This window comes from Cyphellophora europaea (genome assembly GCF_000365145.1).
Source record: "Cyphellophora europaea CBS 101466 unplaced genomic scaffold supercont1.11, whole genome shotgun sequence".
Taxonomy (NCBI): domain Eukaryota; kingdom Fungi; phylum Ascomycota; class Eurotiomycetes; order Chaetothyriales; family Cyphellophoraceae; genus Cyphellophora; species Cyphellophora europaea.
Genome location: NW_008481799.1, coordinates 131,846 through 141,161, shown reverse-complemented (window position 1 = coordinate 141,161; position 9,316 = coordinate 131,846). Strand labels below are relative to the sequence as shown.

General features: G+C 54.0%; 4 protein-coding genes across 4 annotated transcripts; 3 read left to right on the top strand and 1 right to left on the bottom strand.

Moving 5' to 3' along the window:
* Window positions 1-521: 521 nt before the first annotated feature.
* On the top strand, window positions 522-2,251 carry HMPREF1541_09713 (uncharacterized protein; the record flags this gene model as incomplete). Its single annotated transcript, XM_008714386.1, has 2 exons — window positions 522-1,361; window positions 1,412-2,251. The coding sequence occupies 2 exons, from the start codon at window positions 522-524 to the stop codon at window positions 2,249-2,251; spliced, it is 1,680 nt and encodes a 559-aa protein (XP_008712608.1).
* Window positions 2,252-2,522: 271 nt separating this feature from the next.
* HMPREF1541_09712 (uncharacterized protein) lies at window positions 2,523-5,204 on the top strand (the record flags this gene model as incomplete). Its single annotated transcript, XM_008714385.1, has 1 exon — window positions 2,523-5,204. One exon carries the CDS (start codon window positions 2,523-2,525, stop codon window positions 5,202-5,204), a length of 2,682 nt encoding a protein of 893 aa, XP_008712607.1.
* Window positions 5,205-5,361: 157 nt separating this feature from the next.
* Window positions 5,362-6,782, bottom strand: HMPREF1541_09711 (uncharacterized protein; the record flags this gene model as incomplete). Its single annotated transcript, XM_008714384.1, has 4 exons — window positions 5,362-6,261; window positions 6,311-6,666; window positions 6,716-6,738; window positions 6,778-6,782. 4 exons carry the CDS (start codon window positions 6,780-6,782, stop codon window positions 5,362-5,364), a joined length of 1,284 nt encoding a protein of 427 aa, XP_008712606.1.
* An 867-nt stretch (window positions 6,783-7,649) lies between these two features.
* On the top strand, window positions 7,650-9,233 carry HMPREF1541_09710 (uncharacterized protein; the record flags this gene model as incomplete). The annotated part of the gene is made up of 2 exons (XM_008714383.1): window positions 7,650-7,965; window positions 8,017-9,233. The coding sequence occupies 2 exons, from the start codon at window positions 7,650-7,652 to the stop codon at window positions 9,231-9,233; spliced, it is 1,533 nt and encodes a 510-aa protein (XP_008712605.1).
* Window positions 9,234-9,316: the final 83 nt, after the last annotated feature.

Sequence of the window (9,316 nt, the reverse complement as noted above, 5' to 3'; positions counted from 1 at the left end):
TCAGAAGCCAGAGATCTGCCCAATCAGCGTGCAGGATTCAATTCCTTGGCGCAGAAAACCCAATATATCCCTGCTCCGCTATCGCTTCGCAGGATAATGCAGATATATCTCCGGTCCTTTCACTGTTTACGATGTGTATCACTGTGCTTCGTGCCCACGACTAGGCCGGAACTATAATGTTTTCAAATCTCACGAAATAGTTGTCTGGATCATATGAAGCCAAAGATTCGAGAAGGTAGGCGACAAACACTCGCTGAAGCTGTGCGGGATACCAACAGGATTTCCCTCGGCTAATGAGATCCCTGCGGGGAGGTGTCCTTCGTTCGGTCTGCATATATGCTGCAGCCATCTCCAGGCCTGCCGGTGCTTACAATTGACAGTGGGACTTGGTAAACCTTTCGAATACATGCAGGAGCTTCCAAGATATTTCGGTGCTGTCCGTATCGTCTTCGATCTCACAGCACACATGTGCTAAAGCCATCGACGGATCAGGCTCCCTGCGTAGCTGCTCAACGCTCAGGATGCCCTTACCAGACTCGGGGACATACCCCATATCGAACAAGGACGTAGTGAGCTTCACATTCGACGACCCGGACTACGATACCAACAGGCCAGTCCTCATCGACCCGGTGAACCCGGCCGTTTACTATACTCACACTACTTCAAGACGTCTGGTTCGACAGCTAATTGCCGGTCTCTACGCGGCTGGGCTCCAAAAAGGTGATACAGTCTGTGTTCACAGCTTCAACTCTCTCACATATCCATTGTTGATCCTTGCTATCATAGGCGCTGGAGGCTTGAGCGTCGGTACAAATCCGTCGTATACACGGCACGAGCTCAGCCATGGAGTCAAGGTCGCTAAAGTCAAGTGGGTCTTCGCGGAGCCCGAGATCCTGTCCAACATGACGACCGCTCTTAACGAGAACGGCATTGCCGTTGGACAGCGGCTGTTCGTCTTTGATACGGTCGAAGGCCAGAAGGTACCAGAGGGCAGCGGTCTGAAATCATGGAGAACTCTGCTTGAGTATGGTGAGAAGGATTGGATCACATTTGACAACGAAGAGATCTCTCGCGAAACCGTCGCTCAGTTGTACTACACCTCAGGGACGACCGGACTGCCCAAGTGCGCACAGACAACCCATCGAAACCTGGTGGCCGAACATCAAATGTTCTATGAAGCGTGGCCACGGAGCTATCGGTACCGGGTCATACTCTGCATGCCGTTCTTCCACGTCGGGATCCTGCCACAAGTACTGGTATCGGCGATCAAGGAGGGACGCGAAGCATATGTCATGCGGCGTTTCGAGCTCGAGAACTATCTCAGATATACCAAGAAGTATCAGATCACCGAAACTTTCATGGTGAGTACCCATGCACAATGGGCCTGTTCCTGCAACTGATAGTTTTCCAGGTCCCGCCAATGGTCGTCAGCATTGTCATGTCCGGATTCGCCGATGAGAAGTCGAAAACGTATAAGCCTGAGTTCAGCATGAGAAGCGTTAAAAATGGCACGGTTGGTGCAGCGCCCTTGGATGGAAGCATGCAGAAACGTTTCCAAGCACTACTATCTCCTGGCGCAACTTTCGGACAAGTCTGGGGAATGACAGAGACTACTTCCATGGCTGCCATCGTACCTTGGGATGTTTCGAGGAAGCAGTCAGCTGGGAAGATGGAAAACGCCTGGGGCAACGTTGGCCGGCCACTACCCTGCAACAAGATGAAGCTCATAGACGAGCACGGAAAGGATGTCACTGATCAAGGACGAGGAGAGCTGTGCGTCAAAGGGCCTACCGTCGTCAAAGGCTACTTTGAGAACGCCAAAGCTACACAGGAGAGCTGGGACTCCGAAGGTTTCTTCAAGACCGGAGATGTCCTCCGTCTGGACAAAGAGACAGGGCTGTTGTTCGTCGAGGAAAGAGTGAAGGAACTGATCAAAGTCCGCGGCTTCCAGGTCGCGCCAGCAGAACTCGAAGGAGTCTTGTTGTCGCACGCCGACATCATCGACGCCGCTGTCATCGGCAAGAAGCTGGAGAACGACGCGGAAGCACCGAAGGCTTTTGTGGTCAAACGCCGAGGCTCGAGCCTGACTGCCGACGACATTCAAGCACATATGAAGGAGCGGCTCGCGCGGTATAAGCAGTTAGAGGGTGGCATACAGTTCGTGGAGAGCATTCCTAAACTTCCATCTGGCAAGATTTTGAAGCGAGTGCTTCGAGAAGCCGAGAAAGAAGGGCGCAGCGCGAAGTTGTGACACCGTCCGGGTCTATCAACATACAGCAGCGAACAACAACCTGATCCACGGACAGAGATTCGACTCGGAATATATGGTGGCATTTGTTGCAGATCCAAGAATTTGACAACTCGACGATGTAGGGTCCAGAGCATAGATTGAAGACGGTTAGGGTTAGGGTGTAGACGATACCTGTGATATTTTTGCTCCAATCAAAGAGTCCGCTTTCTTGACATATTTCATTCTGGCCATTGGATATTCAATTCATTCTTGCGGTCGTCTCTTTTGACCCATGTCTCATCGCTGCACACAGGTAAGACGACTTCAACTGCCTCAGAGATACGATCTTGGCACCAGGTCGAGCTCGTCCACAACTACATCTCGAAGTGATTGGAGCCCCCTGATTGCCAAGCGAGAGACCAGTCGGGTTTTGCAGCAGCAAGAAGATCTCGAATCTCTTCTCGCTGGCCACAAACATAAATTCCAGGATGATGCTGTCGACCTAGTTCGGTCACTGCCACAGACGTCTGCGTCTGAACGCCGGAACATTCTCCAAATTCATCTCAAGTCTGCTGAACATAAGCTGCACAACTTGAAGACAGCTACATACGGTGCCAAAAAGCCACCACCAAAACCAGAGTGGTACATCAAAAATTTCTCCCACGCATTGAACATTTCGGAGCGCTCCATAACCATCCTTCAACACGTACTCAACACATATCAATCAGACCGTGGGGAGCTACAAGGTCTGCTCAAGCAGAAGTACTACGAAGCTGTTGCAGATATTCGCGCTCCTTTGGCCCGCTTAGATCGATTCGCAAACAGAGCAGCTGTGCCGACGCGACCAGACGTTATCAGAGCCACCGGAAAACGAGATCGTCTGAAACGGGAGCTCGCATCAGTTGATGAAGCGGTCCAGGCGGCCAACTTTGGTTCTTGGGAACCATACTCGACGCGTTCTAGACATCGATCACAGATTCGAGATTCGTCAAAGCCGGAAGGACTAGATCCGTACGCAGACGCCACGGAAATAGCTATGGCAAAACAGGCCTGGATCGACAATGATCGGAGACAGAAACGCCGCAAGGTAGATCATAAGCCACCACCATCCTCGTTGGACACTTGTGGTACAGATGATGTGCTGAGATTCGAAGTAAAAGAGCTTCTTGGAAGGCCTCGACCTACACAACCCAATGACCATACCCAAGTTCCCAAGGTGGAAGATGAACCAGATTCCGGAAATGCTGGTGAATTTCGTGAAATTGTGCTTCTCGTTGAAGAACTGTCAGCCACCGGTGAGGGTTTGGCGAGGCATCCAACATCAGAACACGTCTACGTCGTACCTTTCACGCTTCCAGGAGAAAAGGTCATAGCCAAAGCACCTCGGAGAGCAGTCCCCGGAAAGTGGTCTCATTCCGACCTTGTCGAAGTTCTGACCCCCTCTAGCCTTCGAGAAGGCATAACACCAAAATGCAAATACTTTGGCGAATGCTCCGGATGCCAACTCCAAATGATCCCTTACAGCGAGCAGCTCATACACAAGAAGACTATTGTCGAGAAGGCCTACCGCAATTTCTCTGGTCTGGCCTCTGACCAGCTACCAGCCATTGACGACACAGGCTCCTCGCCCTTACAATACGGCTACCGCACCAAGTTGACTCCTCATTTCGACGGCCCACGCAGGAATACCGCATACACCGCCACTCCCCCAATCGGCTTCACCCGCAAAGGGTTCCGCCAGGTAATGGATATCGAGTCTTGTCCTATCGGCACTCCCATCCTGCAAGAAGGCTTGAGCATCGAGCGGGCCAAAGTAGCAGCCAACATTGGAAAGTACAAGCGCGGGGCCACCATCCTCCTCCGCGAAACCACCCGGCGCTCCTACAACGAAGCTCTACGTTCCAGCGAACCTGCAGGGCCCAGTTGCGACTCTCCCCTCCCGCCACTCTCTCTCGAGTCCATCCCGCCCCCCGACAAAACAGAAATCAAACGCACGTCCACCGGCCCTGTCTCTGTGGCCCGCCACACGATCTCCACCACCGAGCCACCCACCCTCATAACCGATACCAAAACCTACACCACCGACAGCACCACCACCTCAATCGAGCAAATCGGCGCCTACACTTTCAGCACGCGCGCCGGCTCCTTCTTCCAGAACAACAACAGCATTCTCCCCTCCTTCCTCTCGCACGTGCGCTCCCTCATCCAGCCCGCGTCCCCCACCCCAAAACTCAAATACCTCCTCGACGCGTACTGCGGCTCCGGCCTCTTTGCACTCACACTCTCCCCGCTCTTTACCTCCGTGCTGGGCATCGAGCTGGATCCTCATGGAGTGACATCCGCGCGCGCCAACGCCGCCGCCAACAACATCACGAACGCGGGCTTTATTGAGGCGGACGCCGCCGCATTGTTTGCGGACGTGCCGTTCCCCGCCGCGCAGACTTGTCTGGTCATCGACCCGCCGCGCAAGGGCTGCAGTGTGGATTTCCTGAGGCAGTTGCTGCGCTACGGGCCGGCGCGCGTGTGCTACGTGAGCTGCAATGTGGGGAGTCAGGCGAGGGATGTGGGCTGTTTGGTAAGGGGGTATGTGGGCGAGGGGTTCTGGCGCGCCGAAGGCGAAGGCAACGGTGGTATGGAGGTTCACCGGAGGATGGGAGGGGTGGAGGTGGGGAAGTATCGGTATGAGGTTGAGGAATTGCAAGGGTGGGATTTCTTCCCGCAGACGGGGCATGTGGAGGGGTTGTGCGTGCTGAAGAGGGTGGAGAATGAAAAGTACGAGGAGCAGAAGAGGAGGTTTGTTGACGGGGATGTGCCGACAAAAGGTGAAGGGGATGCTGCCGATAGCAGTAAGCCCGGGCAGGGATTGGTGAACATCGTTGGCACCGCGAACGGGGCGAGAACAGAGACCTTGATCTCGGAGGCAAGCAGCGTCCCTAAGAATGCACAGGGTGAGGCAGCTGACTTGAAAGTATGAGCCGCAGAGCCATCATCGTGGTTGTGAGAAGAGAAGTGAGGAGACTCAAATGTAGTAGGATGGGGCATCATCTAGAGTGCTTTTCGTTTGTATCAACATCCGCCCTTGGATGATCTCATCATGCTGTTCGCGTCATCTTCCCGTTCCGGCGTCATGTCTAGGTGCTGCCTGGTCCACCAAGCAGAGCAAATCTCCGCACAATACTAGGCCCGACCTCATCGTACTCAGCTTTGGTGTGGCAGTAGCTTCTGAACTCAGGGGTTTGACCCAGCAAGCTACCTCCGAACCATGGACCGTGTCTTTGACGCTTGTGTGTTACGACAGAGACGTCCAGGCCACCACTTCTTGCACCTCCGCTCCGTGCTTCGGATGCGCGTATCCTAGCGTCGACAAGATGACGGATATCACGTTGTAACCGGCGGCCAAAGTCTTTGTAGAGTGTTGAACCGCCCGACAGGACAATGTTCTTGTACAAACCTCTTCGTACATCGATTGGAGAGGACTGGATCACACCATCGACAACAGTTGGGAGAGGAGTTAGGAAGTCGGAGGAGTAGATCTCGGGGTTGAAGAAGATCTCGGGAGCCAGGAATCGTTCGTAGCCGACATCGACCTGTACAGTGCGACCATTGGGAGACGTAACGGTGTGCTTCAGGAAGCGTTCTGGCTCGCCGTCGTAGCGAGCGAACTCCTTGACGATATCGGGGCAGACGTAGCAGTACTCCTCTTTGATCTTTTCTGATACTTTCAAGCTGCTGTCTGGCTCGCCGCGGTCTCGGAGCAGGCTCTGAACAAAGTATGTGATGTCCCGGCCGGCGATCGGTATACTCTTGATGGAGGAACCGATGACATAACCTTCTGCGACTGGGATAACATGCGTTACACCATCACCAGAGTCAATAACAGTGCCCGTCAGAGATCGGTCTGTGACCTTAGAAGAGGTCCAAGATGCGGCAAGAGCAAGCACGGCTTGGACGGCAATGTAAAGACCGGCACAGTTGAAGGACTCGAACATGATCTCGGCGGTATTCTCGCGGTTCTCGGGGGGGTTGAGCGGCTATTGTTCTGTCAGCTTGGACGTTGTCATTGCCAGGCAAGGCTCGTACCGGTTCGGTGAGAAGGAAGTAGTGGTCTTCTGGCTCGACTCTCAGATACTTGAAGATGGAGTTGGACCAGAAACGCTCCATATCGTCCCAGTTCTCAACCTGTCCATGTCTAACAGGGTATCGAATGCCATAGCCAGGGTTGTTTCCGGCAGCGAGGGCCTCGTCACCAATGAAGAAGTCCAGATCTTCTGTGCCCCGTTTTGCGGCCACATTGGAACCTTGGGCACCGCCAGTCAAGAATGAGGGTTTATTCGCAACGGCTGGCCGGCCAGAGCCAGAGCTCGTTCCGCCTGCGCCAGACTTGGAGGCGATCGCTGTAGGGAAGACGAAGGAGGGGGCATCATTGCCGGCGAAACCTGGTGTGTTGTCAGATGAATGCAGCGACTGGAAGAGCACGAGACGCACCCAGCTTGGAGAAGCCGGTGCCGCTGTAGACTGTTAGCCACTAGCTGTTTCTGAGCAGGGACCGCATACTTGTCCATGACAACGGCCGGAGTCTGGGCCGCCATGGTGAGTGGTGGGTTGGCGGACTACCCGGCTGCGCGGGGTGGAGCTATTATAGGAGAATGAGGTACAGAATGGCTTCAACTCATGACAAGATGTGCCCGACCCGCTGTCAAAACCAGTGAACGAGCGGCGCAATGTTCAAGGTCGCAGGCAACACCTTGAAGTTGAGTCTCACAGCCTCCCCACCAAGCGCTGAGACCTAAGACGAATAGTGTGGTGCTACTGGCGGCTATCGGCCACCGTAAGCATTGCGTAGCGCCAAGATTTCTCTGGCTGGGCTCTACCTCTGCTTTCCAGTTTCGGCTGTGGACGGTGTTCTCTCGCTCGCACGAGGAGAAAAGGAGAATACCTCAGGCGTACAGAAGAAGATTAGTTCCATGACAATCTAGGTGCAAGCGCGCATCAAGATAGACGCCCGGGGGTGGAGTGAAGTAGTCGGTGTCCCACGCGGTCTGTGGCGGCAGGTACAACCCTCATGTTGCTATGAATCTCCCACGAGCACCAAAGTCTTCCACCACCTGACGTCCGATCATGCAGTACCTCATAGTAGTACTGCCAGCAGTTTGAACACATTCATTTGTTCGGGCACCAGCCCTGCTCCCTTCTTTGACCTGTCTATCTGCATCTGGTTGTTATCAGCCTTGCCTCACCCAACTCCATCAACTGCTCAGTACTCGGTCTACGGTTCGAAGTAACTGCTTCACTGAATCGAAGCACTGCCAATATTGCATCGACGTCCCATCTCTAGCCGCATTCATTGTACTCTGAAACCATTTCTTCATCAAGGCTTCCAACTCAATGCTCGCTTTGCATTCCTAGCAGGAGCCATTCGATGCCGCCCCGCCACCGAAGCCCCGACGGTGGTGACCTTTGCGCGATTTTTGTTCATGCCGGAGCTGGTTACCACTCGTATCAGAATGAAAGACATCATCTCGCCGCATGCAACGATGCCGCCAAGGTTGGAATGACCATACTAAAGAATGGAGGGGAGGCTACAGATGCCGTTGAGATGTGCATTCGCGTTCTCGAGGATCGAGAGATCACCAACGCTGGCTACGGCAGTAACCTCAACATGGATGGTCATGTCGAGTGCGATGCTACTATAGTTGACTATCTCGGTCGTAGCGGTGCCATTGGCGCTGCTTCTTGTAAGTCCATTACAGTCGATTCACCTCAGCCTTACTAACACTCGTTTGCAGACATCAAGAACCCCATCGCCCTAGCAAGAGTTGTATTAGCGGAGTCAATAAAGCCTCTATCACTCTCTCGTGTTCCGCCGAATCTACTGGTGGGAGATGGAGTCGCAGACTTCGCCTCCGAGGTCGGCATGGCTGTTGTGCCGCACGAGTTCCTGATATCTGATGTCGCCAGAGAGCGATATGTCAAATGGAAACAAGATCTTCAATCCGTGGCTGAGAAAGAAGCTCGGGAACGAAAAGGTGCTTCTAGGAAGAACTCTTCCAATAAGGACAACAAGGCAAAAGCTTTTGACGAGCACGCCGTCAGCCCGCCAACAACGCCAGATGAACCACCTTCGTTGTCCAGTATCCCGACTCCCTCAAGACCCCTTGTTGCATCTGCAGCTGATCTGCCGGCAGAGGCTTTGCACGCCAAAGCGGGCTCTACACCATACCCCAACGTCAGATACTACGATGCCCCCAATATTGGTCAACGTATGATGATGCAAGAAGACGACAATGGCGAGGCGATGGATGCCGACATGGAGTGGGAGTCATCTCCGCCACGACGTACAAGAGTCAGTGGCTCCTACGATGGCTCTGGTGATGAACACCTCCATGTGCCTCGTATGAATGCTAGCCAGGGCGGTGATCTCAGAGACGACAATATCGTCGATACTGTGGGTGCCATCGCCATTGATGGATGGGGCAACATTGCGGCTGGGTCTTCCTCGGGTGGTATCGGTATGAAGCACAAAGGTCGATGTGGCCCAGCTGCTCTTGTTGGTGTGGGTACCGCGGTCATCCCCAAGGATCCCGAAGACCCAGAACAAGTCTCAGTTGCCACTGTCGTCAGCGGCACAGGCGAACACATGGCCACCACCTCCGCAGCAGCTGCTGCGGCCGACCGTGTCTACTATCCTCACAAGAAGGAGAAGAGGACTCTGGTTGAGTGTTCCGAAGACGAGGCTCTACATCATATGATTGCCGAAGATTTCCTTGGTCATCCAGGCGTCCGCATGAGTCCCTGTCCTGGTGCGATCGGCATCCTTGCCGTGAAGAAGATGAAGGATGGCATCTACTTCTACTTTGCGCACAACACCGACTCTTTTGCTATTGCCTCGATGCACAGTGAAGAGCGGAAGCCTGTTTGCGTTATGTCGCGCAATAAGGGCGGCGGGTCGATCGCCCAAGGCGGACGACTCTCGCGCACACGTTCTGACCGGAAGGCCTCCTAGGAGCAGACCGGCCCTACCTATTTCGCCAAGGCAATGCAGGAGCGGATTTCGAGAAGACTCAGCCACGAGCTACACAAAGCAAG